The sequence below is a fragment of the Aspergillus pseudodeflectus genome, assembly GCF_044049435.1.
Source record: "Aspergillus pseudodeflectus strain CBS 756.74 chromosome Unknown BJX68scaffold_60, whole genome shotgun sequence".
Lineage (NCBI taxonomy): Eukaryota > Fungi > Ascomycota > Eurotiomycetes > Eurotiales > Aspergillaceae > Aspergillus > Aspergillus pseudodeflectus.
This window is the reverse complement of record NW_027263836.1, coordinates 84,849-102,648: the sequence shown is the minus strand read 5'-3', so window position 1 is coordinate 102,648 and position 17,800 is coordinate 84,849. Positions and strand designations below refer to the sequence as shown.

General features: G+C 51.1%; 10 protein-coding genes across 10 annotated transcripts; 4 read left to right on the top strand and 6 right to left on the bottom strand.

Annotated features, from left to right (window-relative positions):
- Positions 1-384: 384 nt before the first annotated feature.
- BJX68DRAFT_181309 (PP2C family serine/threonine-protein phosphatase) lies at positions 385-2,774 on the bottom strand. The gene is made up of 7 exons (XM_071037212.1): positions 2,518-2,774; positions 1,789-2,107; positions 1,622-1,695; positions 1,481-1,565; positions 1,220-1,426; positions 905-1,165; positions 385-843 (listed from the first exon to the last, which is right to left on the bottom strand). The coding sequence occupies exons 1-7, from the start codon at positions 2,551-2,553 to the stop codon at positions 500-502; spliced, it is 1,326 nt and encodes a 441-aa protein (XP_070894386.1). The 5' UTR covers positions 2,554-2,774; the 3' UTR covers positions 385-499.
- Positions 2,775-3,497: 723 nt separating this feature from the next.
- On the bottom strand, positions 3,498-6,688 carry BJX68DRAFT_181257 (putative transmembrane glycoprotein). Its single transcript, XM_071037211.1, has one exon. The coding sequence runs from the start codon at positions 6,397-6,399 to the stop codon at positions 3,598-3,600; it is 2,802 nt and encodes a 933-aa protein (XP_070894385.1). The 5' UTR covers positions 6,400-6,688; the 3' UTR covers positions 3,498-3,597.
- Positions 6,689-7,652, bottom strand: BJX68DRAFT_181256 (GNAT family N-acetyltransferase). Its single transcript, XM_071037210.1, has one exon. The coding sequence runs from the start codon at positions 7,477-7,479 to the stop codon at positions 6,979-6,981; it is 501 nt and encodes a 166-aa protein (XP_070894384.1). The 5' UTR covers positions 7,480-7,652; the 3' UTR covers positions 6,689-6,978.
- A 73-nt stretch (positions 7,653-7,725) lies between these two features.
- Positions 7,726-8,282, top strand: BJX68DRAFT_181241 (mitotic-spindle organizing protein 1). The gene is made up of 3 exons (XM_071037209.1): positions 7,726-7,932; positions 8,023-8,100; positions 8,152-8,282. The coding sequence occupies exons 1-3, from the start codon at positions 7,855-7,857 to the stop codon at positions 8,221-8,223; spliced, it is 228 nt and encodes a 75-aa protein (XP_070894383.1). The 5' UTR covers positions 7,726-7,854; the 3' UTR covers positions 8,224-8,282.
- Positions 8,283-8,615: 333 nt separating this feature from the next.
- On the bottom strand, positions 8,616-10,324 carry BJX68DRAFT_181237 (CUE domain-containing protein). The gene is made up of 5 exons (XM_071037208.1): positions 10,138-10,324; positions 9,783-10,077; positions 9,508-9,729; positions 9,181-9,453; positions 8,616-9,127 (listed from the first exon to the last, which is right to left on the bottom strand). Exons 1-5 carry the CDS (start codon positions 10,156-10,158, stop codon positions 8,730-8,732), a joined length of 1,209 nt encoding a protein of 402 aa, XP_070894382.1. The 5' UTR covers positions 10,159-10,324; the 3' UTR covers positions 8,616-8,729.
- Positions 10,325-10,445: 121 nt separating this feature from the next.
- On the top strand, positions 10,446-13,428 carry BJX68DRAFT_245959 (putative ATP dependent RNA helicase). Its single transcript, XM_071041575.1, has 3 exons — positions 10,446-10,846; positions 10,910-12,565; positions 12,627-13,428. Exons 1-3 carry the CDS (start codon positions 10,622-10,624, stop codon positions 12,756-12,758), a joined length of 2,013 nt encoding a protein of 670 aa, XP_070894381.1. The 5' UTR covers positions 10,446-10,621; the 3' UTR covers positions 12,759-13,428.
- BJX68DRAFT_258246 (PITH domain-containing protein) lies at positions 12,904-13,825 on the bottom strand (the record flags this gene model as incomplete). Its single annotated transcript, XM_071043498.1, has 3 exons — positions 12,904-13,324; positions 13,496-13,607; positions 13,678-13,825. The coding sequence occupies 3 exons, from the start codon at positions 13,823-13,825 to the stop codon at positions 12,904-12,906; spliced, it is 681 nt and encodes a 226-aa protein (XP_070894380.1).
- Positions 13,822-14,197, top strand: BJX68DRAFT_181209 (uncharacterized protein). Its single transcript, XM_071037207.1, has one exon. It carries the CDS (start codon positions 13,923-13,925, stop codon positions 14,163-14,165), a length of 243 nt encoding a protein of 80 aa, XP_070894379.1. The 5' UTR covers positions 13,822-13,922; the 3' UTR covers positions 14,166-14,197.
- A 234-nt stretch (positions 14,198-14,431) lies between these two features.
- On the bottom strand, positions 14,432-14,871 carry BJX68DRAFT_245958 (ESCRT-III subunit protein VPS20). The gene has a single exon (XM_071041574.1). The coding sequence runs from the start codon at positions 14,855-14,857 to the stop codon at positions 14,471-14,473; it is 387 nt and encodes a 128-aa protein (XP_070894378.1). The 5' UTR covers positions 14,858-14,871; the 3' UTR covers positions 14,432-14,470.
- A 384-nt stretch (positions 14,872-15,255) lies between these two features.
- On the top strand, positions 15,256-17,790 carry BJX68DRAFT_245948 (putative AAA family ATPase/60S ribosome export protein Rix7). Its single transcript, XM_071041573.1, has 3 exons — positions 15,256-15,362; positions 15,426-15,662; positions 15,713-17,790. The coding sequence occupies exons 1-3, from the start codon at positions 15,315-15,317 to the stop codon at positions 17,612-17,614; spliced, it is 2,187 nt and encodes a 728-aa protein (XP_070894377.1). The 5' UTR covers positions 15,256-15,314; the 3' UTR covers positions 17,615-17,790.
- The last annotated feature ends 10 nt before the right edge of the window (positions 17,791-17,800 follow it).

Genomic DNA, 17,800 nt, shown 5'->3' with positions numbered 1-17,800 from the left:
AAAAGTCTTCGTCAATAGTGGTTGTTGCGGTATCTTATGTCGAAACATGAAAAAAGACGTACTCATGAGGCCTGCCGCTCGCGGCACGGGAAACAAAGAGGAAAGGGTGCAGGGAAATAGGACGCCCCAACCCCTCGGTGAACCCTTATATATCCATCCTGCGTGAAGCAATGTGATGGCTTGAATGAGGGAGTCTGTAAAGGGGACGATGAGGAGCTGAGCGACAAGATAGATGGGGGATGGTTGAAATAGTCCGCCTTCTTCCGCATCTTCCGCCTCTACCCAACCAACCACAAAGTCAACGAAACAAGGAGAAATGGCAGTGGATGAAAGAGACGTCAGATGGTAAGAACGGGAAGTTCCGAAACGTATTCCGGAGAGAGAGAAAGAGAGAGAGTGTGTGTGTGTATGAGAGAGGCAGCGGATGTGGGTCGTACAGTCACAGGAGAGCCGTTTGGAGGACCAAAATCAAGGGAATTAGGCGTGAGACATGGCGGGACTACGAAGAAGCGGGTTTCTGCGGCGTTCCAGGACTAGTCGAAGATTCTGAGCCGTTTGAAGCGGAGGCATCTGTCTGAGAGGTAGGGCCAGGAGTCCCTTCGCGTTCTTTCCTCTCTGCATCGGAATCTTGTCGTTGCACCTGGTTAGAAAGATCCTGATCCTCATCGGTCTGATCAAAGAGTTCCTCATCGTTCTGCTTTCCTGGAATTAACGCGCTGCCATCTCCCAGAAGAATTATTCTATTTGAACGCACGCTAAATGGGCGGGCCCGATCATTGTCGATCTCGTAGTCTTCAGGATTCTCTTCAAATTGGTTTCGGATTCCAGGGCCGCGGAATTCAGCTGCACCCCCCAACTTTCAGTCAGTAGGGATTGGGGGCCGTGGGATCCTCGAGAGACTTGCCGTACTCGGGCGGAGCACAAGGGCCGTCGCCGTTAGCCACGCGCTCCGCAATCTGGTTATACCACTCCTCCTTGGTTTTGCCATTGAGGAGACCGATGATGATCATCGTCATGTTGTCACAGCCGACTCCTCCGGTTTCACTGTTGGAAGCAAGGCAGTTGTCCATCATGTTTTCGCAGATCCGGTAAAGTTCCTGCTTGGCCGCGATACCGCGGCGAACAAACTCAACTACAGCCTGGGAAGACTGGCAATCCCAGATGCCTATCTGAACGTCAGATAACGAGTCTGGAGCAGGGTATGGGCATGGAATCATACCATCACAGGCGATAACTAAGAATTCATCATCGTCGGTCACATCATGAACCGTGACGTCCGGATAAGCAGTGACAATCTGCTGCTCAGGGGAGAGTTCAGGGCTCTTCTTGAACTCGAAATCACCAATGGCACGCGACAGGGCAAGGTTGCCGTTCACACGGCCAAAGTCGACAAAGCCACCAGCGGCGCTGATACGAGCCTTTTCGCCTATATCCCCACTGTCAAAAACAGAGCGGCCCAGTATCGAGCGGAACTACAAACCTTCATTCTGCGGTTTGTGATCGAAAGAGAGGGGTTTGGCGCGACCCTTGACGCCAAGAACGGCGCGTGAATCACCAGCATTTGCCTGTGATAGGTTGTCATTAAACAAGCTCCCTGGTTAGACCGCGAACGGGTACATACCACCCAGATTTTGTGCTTTGAGATCACGCTGACGGTGGCAGTACAGCCGGAAACTTCTTCCTCGTATTTCGGATCTAACCAGCAAGTTAGGCCCTGGGCAACAGCGAGACGAAACGGAAAAGACGGGAAATGAATGGCGAAATCGTAACCACAATACTCTTACGAACCTTCCAAAATAGCCCGGTCGGTAGCCAGGAAACCGTCCTTCAAGGCCTGTTCAATGTCGCCTTTTTCGAAGGCTTCCTGCCTTGCGACAATCCTGTGAACGTTTTCCCCCGCGAATAAAGCGACCTTATCTCCACCGTGGCCATCGTATACTCCAAAGAAAGCAAGGCGTTTATCGGGATCGGTCGGTCTATCGCTGGAGGTGGTTTGTGTCGCTTGAAGATCTAGGACGGCGGCATGGGCGTCCTCCATGCTGATTCGCCAACCCTGCATGGCCGACACGCCATATATACAGCACTCATCTTGACCTTCGGATGAAGTCTAAATCGAGCGGAAAACAGTTAGCGATGATCGAAAATAAATCTCAACCCGCTCTATTCCATGGATGGTGATAGGCAAATAATCGTTTTGTAGAGTGCGATAGCCATTTTTGTCTTTGCAGATGGGGACCCCGCAGAGATGAGCCACGAATCTGGAACTCCTCGGCGATGAAAAAAGCACAGGTAAAATGACGACGATCACGCGGATTGGTCCGTAACAACTCAGGCAATGAGACATTGATGAATGATAAAAATTGCAGTCAACGACGCATGTTAAGGAATCGCCGTTGAAACAAGGCGCGGTGAAATAGGACACAATTTGGCATCGCAATCGGATGGGCTGGAGTGTGGGGAGGTGAGAGACAGAGGGGTTTCAAGGCAGCAAACTTCACTCAGTCAGAGTTCACCCACCTTATCGACGACAGGCTCTGACAGAGTCTGGCCCATGGTTTCTATCGGATCACAATTAACTTTTTGAAGATGGTAGAGCTGGCCCGAATCACAGAATCCGTGTGAAAGATTGGGAAAAGGGAGAGAAATCGGGAAGTGAAGAGGGGGAGGGGGGAGAGGAGCAGAATCAGGTGCCGTGGGAGGCAGAAGGAGGGCAAGGGCAGAATTATCGATAGGGCGGCGTGGGAACAGTCCCAGACTCAGCCAGGCCAGCCTCCAGCTTCTTTGAAGGCGTTCATAGGGGATTAGAAAGTGGGGTTTGCTTTAATGAACTCATCTTGACATCTATTGGGTCTTATTTTCGATTGCCATAGTGACTAGAGAGGCCGAACGCGATCCCATTCTTTGAGGCTTCAAGGCTTTAAGAGTGACGCCACTTGTATACCAAAAGTGTAGTTACAGTATGGTCCACAGTTGCTCGACAAGCCTCGCTGAATGATCAATGCTCAATCCTCGACAAGTTACTAGTATTTCGACGGCTCTTCCTTTGTCGCAATATTCCGTCGTACCCCTCGCTTTCCAGACACGGGCACGCAGCCAGCAAGGTGTGCGAATTTTCCAGTCGCGTGCTGCCGATGATGAAACTGACGGAAACGCTTAGCCGCTGCTGACTCCACATGACCTGCAATTCCATTGTCCAGCTCAAAGAACCGTCCAAGGCACTGGCAGGCTTCCAGCTGAAGTCAATGCAGCCTGCCCAGCTAAATACATAACTGTCACAGAGCTTGCAGGATCATCACCCAACCCCCATTGGCCGGCATGCGGAAATTCCTGTCAATCACACCAGCCTGAGCTGAAGAAGCAGTCGCGGACCCAATCATCGCTCTCTGCCGATGTGCCTAGGTAGTAAGACCTAAGACCTAGATCCCAGCCGAAACAGAATCGTTCTCTGCTGCTCTGCAATTCTAATAGGAGGACAGCCGATGCAAAAGTTAGGATATGAATTATTGTTCAATTGTTACACAAATATAAATGCTAGATCATACTTCCTCCCGTAAAGACAACAGAATGGTATCAAAGCCAAACACGCAGCAATGCACATCAAACAAATGCTATATCACTGAGCACGCTGCCAGTGGGCTCTCTCTGTAAGCCGCGCCCGTCGCTCGAGTCCTGCTCGGCCGTCCACATCAAACTCGCTCGGCGCGTCTTTGCGTCGTACGGAATCGATGATGCTGAAGGGGTCTTACGAAGCCGACGCCAGTTTTGTAGTGATGGGCTCGAGCGTGACCAACGACGAGGGCCAGTTAGATTTTGGTGGTCGTCCGCGACTTGCGATATCCCAGGCTTGTCCCGCTTGCCGTTGTTCAAGCTCAGCTCACTGAAGAAGCGAGGAAGTGGTGCGATGATCTTCGAGTAGTGTTGCGCCAGACTTGATTGACTCGGCCCGTTTTTCAGGGTTGCCAGCGGTTGAACGTTGAGCGATTCTTCTGATAAAGAGCTCAGATAAGTCGAATGCCGGTAATCATCTGTGTAAACGGACCCTGACAACGCCAACGACCAGGGGCGCTCTCGCCGACGACATTCATCGTTATCCGTGGCGCTGTGAAGACTGTCGGCTCGGCTAGCGTTGCTTCGAGTTCGATCTAGGGCGGCACGAAGGCTTGACGGTACCCGGCGGTTGATCGGACCAGCGATGAAAGGATTGGAGGAATGTCGGCTTTTTGCCCGGCCTTGAACAAATGCCTCTAGCGAGTCCGACTCGGAAAGCGTCAGGCTGTCATGGTCCACAGTACGAACACTCATCCTCTTTGAGCAGTCCTGGCCATCCCTTGTGCGAGGCGGTGGACGAGGAAACAGCGGTGCCAGATTTCCCAGGCTACTTTCCTCGCTCTGAAACGATGCCTGGGTGTTCTGCCAGGACACCTTGACAGATCCATGCCCAGGTGGTCCGAATCCACCAGCCCCGTGGCCTGCCCCGCTAAGCCTTATCGGCAGTCCAGTAGAGATGGAAGAAATACCGCTTGACCTTCTAGACCATCGTTTGGATCGCGACGACAAAGCCGAGTTTCGTTTTAGTGACTTCCTTGGCTGAACGGACCTTAGAGGCTCTCGCCTTCCGGAACGATCAGACAAACCTCTTCGCACACGCGGACTGCTCTGGAACGACAGACGGTTGGGCTTGGAAGCGGGCTCTTCAGATAGTTCAAGGGGCTCAGGTGGCTTGTTCTCATCCTGTGCAGATTCTCGTAGCGGAATAAAGTCCCATTCAATTGTCGAGTTGGTAAATGTATCTTCGATGATCGGGACTCCCGGAGTCCGTTCGTTCCTCCGTTCCCGGTTATCATTCCACCATGGCTCTAGTTCCAATTTAGGGGGCTTCGAGTCTGATTGGGATACTCCGCCCATGGCTGGGAGGTTCCCTTGTGCTGTCCCCTCGAACGGTTGACAGTGCGATAGCCCAGGGCCTCCGGGCGCTAGCGGTAGTGCCTTGTCTTCCAGCCCTTGCTTTTCCTGCTTCGCCCACCGTTGCCTACGGCGTCGGCAGCAGAGGAGAAGAAATACAATCGCAACGCAGCCCAATGGGATCAAGACCGCCATCGCGATAATACCAGCTTTCTTCTCATCGGAACCGCCGGATCCTGTGGGGCTACCTTCTTTGTCCTGTGAGTTTTCCTCCGTCACAATATTGATATTGACTTTCTTCGTCTCCTCCGCGGTTCCTTCCCTAGCCGTCAGTTGAATTGTATAGGTATCAGGGTCGAAATCTGACGGCACTTGGCCGAAGAGGGTCTTGTTGTCACGATTATAGTGTAACCATGACAATTGTTGTTCCGTGTCGACGTCGAGCTGAACAGAGTCATCGGTAAGAGCAGAGGTGTTGAAAACATATGTGAAGTACTGGCCAATAACTGCCTCGAATCCATCAACCCCGTGGTGAAAGAATTGTGAATATTGCAACGAGACAACAAGCGTGGCCACATCTTGATACATGTCCTTCACTGTTATAGTAACATTCTCATTTTCCCCATCAGGCGGGGGAGTTCCGGTAAAGGATATGTATTGCCTGTCAATAGAAAGCCAATCCGGCGCGTCGATCTCTGTTTCTATAAGCGCAGTGTCTGTCGGCTTGATTCCGTCCAAAGCTAAGATATCAACAAAGCGAGGGCTAGTGAGCTCCTTTCCTCCTGCGACAAAAAGCGTTTGTGCGCTGTGTTTGAATGCCAGGATGTGAGGGCTGACAGTTATCGCAAAGCTCGTCGTGGCCGCGCTGAATCCCGACACATCAGATGCAACTAGGTTGAGGTTGAAAGATTGTGGCCCGATATTGGGCGTAGTACCGTAAAATCGAAGAGACGACTGATCAAAGCCGATCCAAGATGGGAGGGGTGCATTATCTGGGTATGATGTTCCGTAATAGAATGTTGATGGGCGGGTGTTTATGAATGTTTCCTGATCAAAGGAAATCGAGAAGGAATCACCAGACCGTACAATCAGGTTGGATGGAGAGGACGTAAGACCGATTTCTTCGAGCTGTGGGCCTAGAGACTTTCCAATCTTTGGACCCTCATCTGCAGTAACAATGAGGGTGACCTGCATACTGACAGAGCCTGTTTGATCAGATGCAACGAGGTCGAACGTGGGCGATCCAGCATCTTCCCTTCGCGGCGTTCCTGACAATGCGCGGGATGTGCTATTGACTTCGAGCCATGATGGAGCGTTTGAAAGCGAGTAAGTGGTTTCCGCATCACTTCCACCAAAGGTTCCCTGGGAGAAGATGAATTTGAATGGCTGTGATATTCGGGCAACAGGAGGCAATTGCGCATTCACCGGATAATTCGGGGCCAAATTTGCATTTGCTGCGAACAGAAAGCTTAAAAAGATCAATGCAAAGAGCGCCATGGCCCCAGGAGAAGACGGGGCCGTTCTAGCCGCAGATGCTCGACTATAACCCACAGAACCAAGTTTTGTTAAACGGTTCCTGTGACATCTGAGGGCTGAGAACTCTGCAAATCAGTAAGCTAGGTCGTAGAGATTGAAAGTCGAATCCTCCAAAAAGTAGCACCAGTGGGAATATGCTACCCTTAGCGGACATTCTCGCAGGGCGCCCGCGTCCAAGGGCCGTCTATACAGGGGAATCGCAAGGTCTTCCGGACCCCTCAAAAGAGCCATACCTGGATATGTTTGACGTCACATAGGTATTGGAATGGTTAGAGAACACGGAGTTGGCGCGATAAAGCTCAAGTTGCGAAATGTACAATCCGCAAGGGATGCCCCTGGGAGCCAAGGAAGAACGACTTCAACCAACCATGCGCAACGATTCTCAATAACCCTATAGGAATCGAGGAGACATGGGAATAGAATTTTCCCTCGGAACGGTTAGAGCTATGATGGGAAACCTCATAAAAACGCTCTCTGAAGGGTTGAGGCCCTGGAGGACCAAAGGGTTGGAAAAGTGGCGCATGAGTGACAGGGGCATTCTCAAGTGCCACGTTGAAGATCAAGAACCATCTTGATTCCATTACGCCCTGGAGCATAGTAGTCAGAAAGCTCCTCGAGTTCCTCAAAGCCAGTCCGAAGATAGAGAGATCGCGCGTGTTCTCTAGCCTTATCCACCCAAAGATAAACAAACTGGCAGCCCTCCTTCTGAAGCCGAGCTCGAATATGTTCCATAAGTTGCGTCCCAACGCCGTTCCCACGGAATACCTCTGCTACACAAACCTTATGGACCCAGGCTACCCCTTTCTGCCGAGCATAAACGGCATAGGCAACCAGAGGGGAGTGTGACTGTGTCCCTCGAGTAGTCCCAGTCACATAAAGAACCCTCGTGTTTGGCTTCTTGCGCCAGAGCTCTTCACCAAATTGGAAGGCCTCACTAGAAGGAAAGGTCTTCTTTTCGACACGTGTGATCTGGGCTAATACCTCGAATGCCTGGGATTTGCCCAAGGAATGGATGTCTGATATGGTCAGATCTTCCAACATTCTCAAACCCTTGTTAAATACTCCAACCAAGGGGTGAATTCTGAGAGAAACGACGGCTGTTGTCGTAGTCCAAATACTCTCCGGAGGCAAGAGAGACCACGAATGATTAGAATCAACAAGACATGGAGTGCATAAAAGAAATAGGGAAAGAGAGATGAGGAAGGAAAGTTGTGTCTCAGGAACGAAACCTAGAGTCGGTCTGTCACGAAACGGTAATCTATGAATTATCGTTTTTACCACAGCATCCACCTTGCAACAACCAGCAAGTTCAACTTGAACTCAACCACCCATCCAAACCGCAAATCTACGGCCGAAAGATCTGAAATTGAACCCGAGGTCCGAAGTGAATCTAGAACTATATTTCGGCTCCTCAAAATGCCCCCACAATCCGATGATAAACGCCAGGCAGCACGCGAAGTGATTGACATTCTTCACGAGATCTCAACGCTCCTTGTAAGCAAAACTCCTCTTCATTCTTCTATATGGCTTTCAATATGACCTTCGAACTTCTCGGCTTCAGTTACTAATGTGTTCGAAACTCAGAATACGAATCTGGACCGAACCGAGCTCTCGCTTTGCGTGTCTCTCATCGAGAATGGAGTTAATCCTGATGCGCTTGCCGTAAGTTCAAGCTGCCAGATTGAAGGCACAATCATGATCTGACTGGACTAGAATGTCATTAAGGACTTGAGGAAGGAAGCTGCTGTCACTTCGCGCACTCTTCCAAACGAGTCGATGGAATGATCGTTTCACGTCTACTACGACCTTGTGCTTGTACTGCTTCGCTTGCTGTTTCTAAAGATACCCGTTTCCTTATGATGTAGTTATAATACGTCTCAAAAACACGTCTCACAATGCGTGCTAAAGCCTGGATCGACTACTACACTCTCTGGCCTGCATACAGCGTACCCCACAGCTGCCAAGTAATATCTTACAGTATATATGACCTGTAAGAGGGTACCTGCTGCCAGGTAAGCCAATAAGCAGCTCGAAACTCGGGCGGAGAGGAATGTGATAACCATTATATATTACGAAATTGCGCTGGGGTCCGCTATACGCAGGCCAGAGAGTGTAGGTAGTGTTACTGGTAGTATCTGGGACCATGGCCTGCCGTACACAAACTCTGGTATCATAAACATCACTTAAGGTATACATGACAGGATAATGGGCAAAGTGGAAGGGACAACAGCAAGTCAACCCGTGGCCTAGAGGAAAAGATACAACGGCTTGCTAATGACAAATCAACACGCTCATGAAGACTTCGTAGCACTCTCTGCTTTGGGACCATCCTTTGAGGCCGAGCCAAGTTCCTCGGACACGGCCTCGGCTGAGGCTTTCTGTACACGATCACTTTCATCAGCAGTAACCTGGTCCTTAGCCTTGATATCCTTTTCGTCATCACTATCGCCCAGACTGAATGGGTCATTCTCCCCGATAGGCGATGGCTCGACCGTCGACAGAGGCTGCCATTTGCTTGGCTTCCCTCCAGCAGGGGACTGGCGTTTGGCCGGCTCAGAGGAGTCATAGAGGTTGCCAATCTCAGTGGGCGGGCCCTCTTGGAATGATACCTTGCGTCTGTCGGGCGAAGGCGACGATGATTTATACAACGCAGGGTTCGCAAGCGGTCGTGGTGGGCGTGGTGGAGGAGCTGTGCTTCCTGTTAGCTAACATCGTATCCAGAGCGCCAGCAAGAGAACTAACCTTCTGTGTCCCTAAGCTCAAGGGCAGAGAAGTCATCGCTCAGGACTTGTGGATCTGCGTCGTAGCGTTCGCGATCACCGCTGCGGCGACCCAACTCGCCACTTCTCCGCGGACGACCATAGCTTTCTTCTCCATACCCACGAGGGACATGGTTGTCTTCATCCTCCTCCTCGCCATCTAGTCGCTTCTTCAGATTTTGGACCCATGCGCTGACCTTGGTCTGAGTATCGAGGAAACCTTTGCGAATGTTTTCGCGGATCACGGGTAGGTCATCTGCAAACTGTCAGCCACCAAAGGTCTAACCAACTGGGTCGTATGAGAGCATACCATCAAAGAAGTTATACTCCTTCTCATCTTCCTGTTCGTCCCCTCGTCTCTGCCGGCTGTAGGGGTCCTCGTTTCCCCCACGTGGTGGCTGTGTGCGGCGGTTGTAGTGTTCAGCCAGTTGGCGAGCATAAAGCTCATCGGCTTCGAGCTGTCTTTGTGCTGCGGTAGGACGCGGCGGCTTAGGGGGGGCATAGTCCTCCTGTGCGTTTGGGTCCGTCATGCCTATATAAGCTCGTCAGGGTATAGCCGCCACGGATCAAGTCAAGATTGCGCACCGAGAAGGGCATGGAATGCCCGTTCCACGTCGTACGCGCTTGCCATCAACACAGCTTTAATAACAGATGCATCGATTGAGGGAAACGCTTCTTTGAGAGTGTTTTCTGCTTGTTGTTGCGGAGACAATGGGCGAGGTGGCTTTGGGGGAGCTGCTTCCGTAGCACTCTGCTGTGGAGGAGCGGACGAGGTGGGGGTGACGCCGGTCTCTTGGTATTCATCGTCAAAGTCCAAGGGGCGTGCGGTCGTCGGAGATTCGGGCCTTGGACTGAGCGGTCCGGACGATGGTTTACTGGTCTGGCAAGTTATAAGCAGCTGGTCTTGAGAGATTGCGGGGATTGAGGGGTGGTAACGTACGGCTCTCTCTGCTTCCGACATTGCGTTGGCGACTTGCAGAATCCACAGAAATAGTGAGATCTAGAATCCTAAGAAACTGCCGAATCTTGGTCCTATATATCGAAAAGAGCAGAAGCGAGGCGGCAAAAACGAACCCAGCAGGCAGAAAGCAATCGGGATATTTGGGGCTGGTTGCGATTGGAGGCCGAGTCGGAGCTTCCCAAGCATCAGCCACGCTGGGCCCATTGCGATGCGTAGTGACGCGTAACACGTGACATGTCCATTGAGGATTAGTCTCATTGCTGGGAAAGAAGCATTAAAGCATGGGTCGAAGTTCTTCGACTTGTTTACTCCCTTCATTTATTTAGCTACTACGCCTATCGAGACCCTACTGACACAGAGAGGCTCTGTGTGCACTCAAAATGTCTGACTTGGATGGGATTGTTTCATAGAGTGATACACTTTTTTCCCCTTTTACTTCGACCTAAGAAAAGCACATTGAAACATGGCTTTGGAATTGGATGTTGGGACGAGCTTTATTCCGTCACTATATAAACCTCCTTCGCTGCTTCCCATCGCAAGGCACAAAGAGGCTCTGCTATACCTTGTGGAGACCTATCCTGTCACCATTGTCGTTGGGCAGACTGGAAGCGGGAAAACAACCCAATTGCCCCAGTATCTTGACCAGGCAGGATGGTGCGCAGATGGAAAGGCTATCGCTGTGACACAGGTAATACTCTTTCGAAATGCTGGTGTTATCTCCAAGAACTATCTACTAACGCTAATGCTATAGCCTCGTCGCGTGGCCGCCACGACGGTAGCAGCGAGAGTGGCAGAAGAAATGCGCTGCAAACTGGGAGAGGATGTCGGTTACTCCATTCGTTTTGAGGACCAAATGTCTGCTTCTACAAGAATCAAATTCTTAACAGACGGCATGCTACTTAGAGAAGCCCTTGTAGATCCTCTTCTTTCGCGGTATTCCGTAATCATGGTCGACGAGGCGCATGAGAGATCACTGAGCACTGACATTTTGTTGGGTATCCTCAAGAAGATAATGAAGCGACGCCCTGAACTCCGAATCGTGGTCAGCAGTGCAACTTTGCAAGCGGAAGACTTTTTACGTTTCTTTGCTGGTGACGAATTCCAGCAAAACTCGGATGGTGAAATCGGCGGAAGCGTTGGGAGGATAATAAGCCTCGAAGGTCGGATGTATCCGGTTGATATGCTGTTTCTTGAATCACCAGCGGAAGACTATGTTGAAAGAAGCGTCAAAACAGTGTTTGACATCCACCTACAGGAAGGTGAAGGTGATATCCTGGTCTTTCTGACCGGTCGAGACGAGATCGAGACTGCAATCCAGCTGATTTCCGAACGCGCCGCAACCCTTCATCCAAAAGCTCAAGCATTGCAGCCTCTTCCTCTCTACGCTGGTCTGACAACAGACCAACAGATGTATGTCTTTGAACCCGCCGGGGAAAACACGCGAAAGGTGGTTGTGTCAACAAACATTGCGGAAGCCTCCGTGACTATCAATGGCATCGTGTATGTCATTGACTGCGGATTCGCAAAGCTGAGGGCATATAACCCCAGTACGGGGATTGAAACATTGACGGCAGTGCCAATATCAAAAGCTGCAGCAGTTCAGCGGGCCGGTCGAGCTGGAAGAACCAAGCCCGGAAAGTGTTTCCGTCTTTATACGCAGCAGGCATATGAGCAACTGCCTGAGGCAACTATACCGGAGATCCAACGGTCTAATCTGGCGCCTGTGATAATGCAGCTCAAAGCTCTGGGAATAGACAACATTGTTCGATTCGACTTCCTAACTTCGCCTCCGGCGGACCTTGTGGTACGTTCATTCGAGCTTCTATATTCACTAGGAGCCGTTGACGACTATGCCAAACTTACGAAACCCCTGGGAATGAGGATGGCTGAGCTCGCCGTTGAGCCCATGATGGCGAAAGTGCTCCTGTCGGCAGAGAGCTTTGGCTGTCTGAGTGAGATTTTGACTATCGCCGCGATGGTCAGCCTCCAGGGGGCTGTCTGGGTTCAACATGACGGGGATAAAAAGTCGGCAGAGAGCACTCGCAGAAGATTCGCGGTCGAAGAGGGCGATCATCTGACATATCTCAACGTCTACCAAGCATTTGTCACGAAAGGGAAAAAAGACTCAAAATGGTGTCGAGACAATCTCCTAAACTACCGATCATTATCACGAGCTGTGAGCATCAGAGCCCAGCTTAAGCGATACCTTGAACGCTTCGGTATCAAAGCCGACGAAACTCTTGCGTCTCAGTCCAGGCCAGTCAATCTCGCGAAGCCCGCAGAGCAAATACAGCGGTGTCTCACGACAGGTTACTTCGCCCATGCAGCGAGAATGCAGCCGGATGGGACATTCAAAACGGTTAGCGGGGGCATTACCCTCCACGCTCATCCCAGCTCGTTGATGTTTGTAAGTGGTGCCTCTCCTGTTATCTCAAGGTGGTCGTCCCCAGCTCACATTGCGATCATAGAACCGGAAAGCGGACTGGGTCATCTTCCATGAGATATTGCAGACGGGCGACAAGACGTATATTCGAGATGTCACCAAGATTGAGAAGAGCTATCTTCTCGAATATGCCCCAAATTACTATAAGGTTCAGTGACCGGATGCATTAGCCTATCCTGTCATGCTGATGTTGAAACTGAATTCGTGATTCGTCACTTCATTTCACTACTCCCATTACTCACTGGGGCGGGCTCAGTTCTACCTTTCTCCCCATACCAAAGCCAACGATCAAAGAACATCCCTCACTGACCAGGCATGATTCTGCTTCCAACACCACTCACGCCGGGAATCGCAACATGATCATTCGGGTTCGCCGCCGCTTCATACAAGAAGCTAACAGGCTCTCTATTTAATGCCATGAACTGGCCCTTAAGCCCAATATACCCGACTTTGGTCACGTCCTCTTCCCCATCGCTCCAGTTGTCCTCGAAGAACAGAGTCACAGAAGTCGTAGCATTCCAGTGCGCGCGGTTCAGCGGAAGCTCGAAAACATCCGTCCCCGGAATCGGCTGCGGGACCTCGATCGTTTGAGTCGGTTTTAGCTCCGACGCCGTTGAGAAATCCAAGTCGTCGCGGTTCTTGAAGAGTTTGAGGGTTTTTGGGGCGGATGGTGTCGGGGCAGTGTAGATGAGGACTGAGTGAACGTTGGCTTGGCCGGTGAATCTGTAAATAAGTAATAAATGTTAGCCACGAACAGTTTCCGGCACGTGGATGGTAGTATGCTGCGGTGACTGCGATAGCGATAGCGATAGCAAAGTTGAATGAGGGGTATAGCGGGGTAATTAGAGTGCTGAAAAACGAAAATCGTCGAGTCTAAGAAATAGTAGAACATACGGGATATACATCAGCAACTGCTCATCTGCATCACTTTCCAATTCCGGCTCATCATTCTGTCGTTCAGCCCATGTTTTCTTGACAATCGCAGCTCCAGACTTGGGCAACGCCTCTGTACCGCATTGCATGCCAACGTCAGAATACTGTTATAGGCAAAATAGCAGTTCAGGGCCGGAACATACCATTCAAGGTAATAATCGAATCGAATTGGATCTGCGAATATAGGAGGGACTGGAGCGCTGGCGTGATATCGCTCGAGTGGTCATGACCGTCGTCTCCCTCACCGTGGCAGTGTCCGTGATGGTCGTGAGAGTGGTGATGGTGTGACATGGCAGCGATCTGGAATCCTCGGTAAAGAGAATAGGACGATTTCTTCGAAGAAAGGGTGAATGCGGGGTTATCAGTGAACAGGGTACCCCCCGAGGTGATGAAATTTGTCAGAAGGCCTATTTTCTTCTTGAGCGGAAGTTACTACCTAGGGGTAGTACATCGGGTTGGAGGCTCTTCGCGTACCTTTCAAGTACCTAGCTCATCGCCCTTGCCTTTTCTTTCAGAATTCAGGCTAAACTACGTCATTTGTTGTTTCAAGGTTTCACATTATACCCAGAGCTTTAGCTCAGTGCCACAAGCATTTCGGGTCTACTATTATATAGTGAGTATTGTAGGATAGGCATGTGGATAGGGCCGGATCCAATTCAATTAGTACCAAATCGACCTGAAATATCCGTTTCGATATCACGCAGGGACTGCAGTTCGTTCTCGGGCCCTGGCTCGCGCTCTGGCTTTCTGCTTCGCCAGGTCTGATTCCGGTTCCTGCTCTGCTTCTGGTGGCAGTCCTATGGGCGCATCCGGGAGGCTGACCGGCCCCTGTACTTCTTGACGCAGGGCCTCCAATTCGTCCTCAACCTCATCCTCGTCCTGGTTAGACAAATGCCCCGCAAGCATCTGGCTAACTTCCTATATCACCTGTGTCAGTCACAAGGCAAGAGCAAAAAAATGACTGCACCATACCTCCTGGTAAGCCCTTGCCTCCTCGTTCTCCCCCAACAATTTCTCTACCCCTTCAATACCCCCCATCTCCTTATGGATGGTATTAAGGACCTGGGTACCCTGCTGTAACCCGAAGAGAACATCCTTCTGCACGAGGGCAAATTCAACCTGACTGGTCAGTTGTTCGAGTTGTGCTAGTTGTGCATCGGTCTTCGCTAAAAGCGATTCTTGATACTTTTTCCGCCGCAGAGCAAGAAGGGCGCGTTTTCGATCATTTCGGGCGAGACATTCTTTCGCGATGGCAGTTTCGCGGTCTGTGAGAACTGTAATTCTTTTCTGATACTGGTGTAGCTTGTCACGCTGGTTTTTCATATCAAGTATCGCTCTGTGGAAGGGAGGCATGTGTTAGCTGCCTTGCTTGGAGTTGAACAATGCGGGGAGGGACAGCTCAAGAAGCAATGGTACTTCCGCCTTTGGCAATCGGAAGGTCTCACCGGTCTTGTGCAGATATTTTATTAGAGCTATTCGAGTTCCCCATCGTCACCGCATGTTGTCGTCGTGCAGTAAGTAGTAACGGACTTGTCTCCAACACTGCTTGCGCGATTGTTGGAGCACGAGGACAAGTGATAAGAGATCCTGGTGACGTTTGTTCATGGTACTAGTACGATACGGTCATGCCGGCTTAGTGGAAATGACCGGGGATTAGGCCCGCTGATAAGTAAAATTATCGGCCTATCTTTGATCCGGTCCTCAAAAATTATAGAAAATTGGCGGAGTTGACGATCACGAATTGAGCAGATCACGAGGTATACGACTTATTTTGAAGGAGATGCGTCGCGGAGGCAGACCAACGTTGAGGCAGGGCCTTGATAAAGAGGTGCGACGTCCATACCAGCTTCTTCCATCCTGCGACTATCTCTGATCCTTTCCCCCACTCCAGGTCTACCAAGTCGTCCGCAAGATTCTCGATGATCAGGTCGAGAACCCCGACTTTCGTCTAACAGTCACTGTAATATACGAGTCAATCAAGCGATCGAATTCCAGCCTGAATCGAAAACCCAAAAGAATTCTCGAAGACAGTATTGAGCGGGTCGTCGAAGTTCTCAAAGCTGATGTACTTGATGACACCGACTCGATAGATGGTGATTTCGCCGGAATTGAGGAGCAGCCAGCGCCTGTATGGACTCTGTCGGCGCATTATATTCCCTGCTAAACTGACATTCTTAGGAGTCGAATAGCATGAACAAAGCCCTTGTCGGCCAGTGGAATACTGCTTCGAAACCCTCCAAGCCAGACACCAATACCCCAGAAAGTGCTATACCCGCGCCGACGTCGACGAAAAAGCGACACCATGGAGGCGAGTCTCAGTCTTCCAAGCGACGCAAGGCAGAAAGTGCTGTCGACCGGTCACCTCCAACTCATGTGAGCCTCTCGGATCTAGGTGGATTGGATGATGTGGTCCAGCAGCTCGGAGATCTTGTCATTCTCCCCATGACACGTCCACAGGTGTATCTATCATCAAATGTACAGCCTCCTCGTGGTGTGCTACTACATGGTCCGCCTGGGTGCGGTAAGACCATGATCGCAAATGCCTTTGCAGCAGAACTTGGAGTACCATTTATCTCCATCTCCGCCCCGTCTGTTGTTTCAGGCATGTCGGGAGAGTCTGAAAAGGCCCTCCGAGAGCATTTCGAAGAGGCAAAAAGACTAGCTCCTTGTCTTATTTTTATCGACGAAATCGACGCTATCACGCCCAAGCGAGAAAGCGCGCAAAGAGAAATGGAGAAGAGAATCGTTGCCCAGCTCCTCACTTGTATGGACGATTTGGCCCTGGAAAAGACAGACGGGAAGCCCGTCATTGTCCTAGCAGCGACAAATCGACCCGACAGCCTTGATGCGGCGCTACGCCGAGGAGGCAGATTCGACAAAGAGATCAATATGACAGTACCATCTGAACCCGTTCGCGAGCAGATCCTTCGTGCACTTACTCGCAAAATGCGTCTCGCGGATGACATCGACCTCAAGACACTAGCGAAAAGGACACCCGGCTTCGTAGGCGCCGATCTTAATGATCTGGTTTCTACTGCCGGCTCAGCAGCAATCAAGAGATACTTGGAGATCTTGAAGAACAACAGCGGCGAAGAAATGGATATCGAAGAGGCAGACGAAATCAGCCCTAAAGTCAAGGAGCTTCGACGGCTCATCATTCACGCCAAGGAAACACCAATCGGCAGCGAAGCAGAGGTCGTTCTCGTATCAAACGCAGACTTCTTTACTGCCCTCCCCAAGATCCAACCATCCTCTAAACGTGAGGGCTTCGCAACCATCCCCGACACAACATGGGCAGACATCGGCGCGCTTGGCGGTATTCGCGACGAGCTGTCCACCGCGATCGTCGATCCAATCAAGAACCCAGACCTCTACGCCAGTGTCGGTATCACCGCCCCAACGGGCGTCCTCCTCTGGGGGCCCCCCGGTTGCGGTAAGACGCTCCTCGCAAAGGCCGTGGCCAACGAGTCGCGCGCAAACTTCATCAGCGTCAAGGGTCCGGAGCTCCTCAATAAATACGTTGGTGAATCCGAACGCGCCGTCCGCCAGGTCTTCGTCCGCGCTCGTTCCTCCGTTCCCTGCGTCATCTTCTTCGATGAATTGGACGCCCTCGTCCCGCGCCGAGACGATACCCTCTCCGAAGCCTCCGCACGCGTTGTTAATACACTACTCACCGAACTCGACGGTCTCGGCAGTAGCCGTCAAGGTATCTACGTGATCGCAGCCACGAATCGTCCGGACATCATCGACCCGGCCATGCTGCGGCCAGGCCGCCTGGAAACCCTCCTCTTCGTGAACCTTCCCTCGCCCCTAGAACGCGCGGAGATCCTGCAGACGCTCGTCCGCAAACTGCCCATTGAGTTCAGTGAGGATCTCAGGCGATTAGCGGAGGAGTGTGAGGGGTTCAGCGGTGCGGATTTGACAAGTCTGCTGCGGCGCGCTGGATACAGTGCTATCAAGAGGCGGGATGCTATCAAGTTTGAGGACTTTGTCGCTGCTAAGTCATTTATTCGGCCTAGTGTGACGGACTTGAAAAAATATGAGAGGTTGAGGAGGGATTGGAGTGGTGGGGTTGTCTGATCCCCTCATCGCTGCGATGTATATGTCGACCATATGGTTAACCTTTTGGTATAGATCTTAGACGGGATTAATGATGTGTAAAAATGGGATCCTTGTCACGAATACCTTTTTCTCCTTTTTGATGTTAGTGGATTATTAGAGAAGATTCATGGAGTAATGAACTTTTTATGCTGTGGATATCAACAA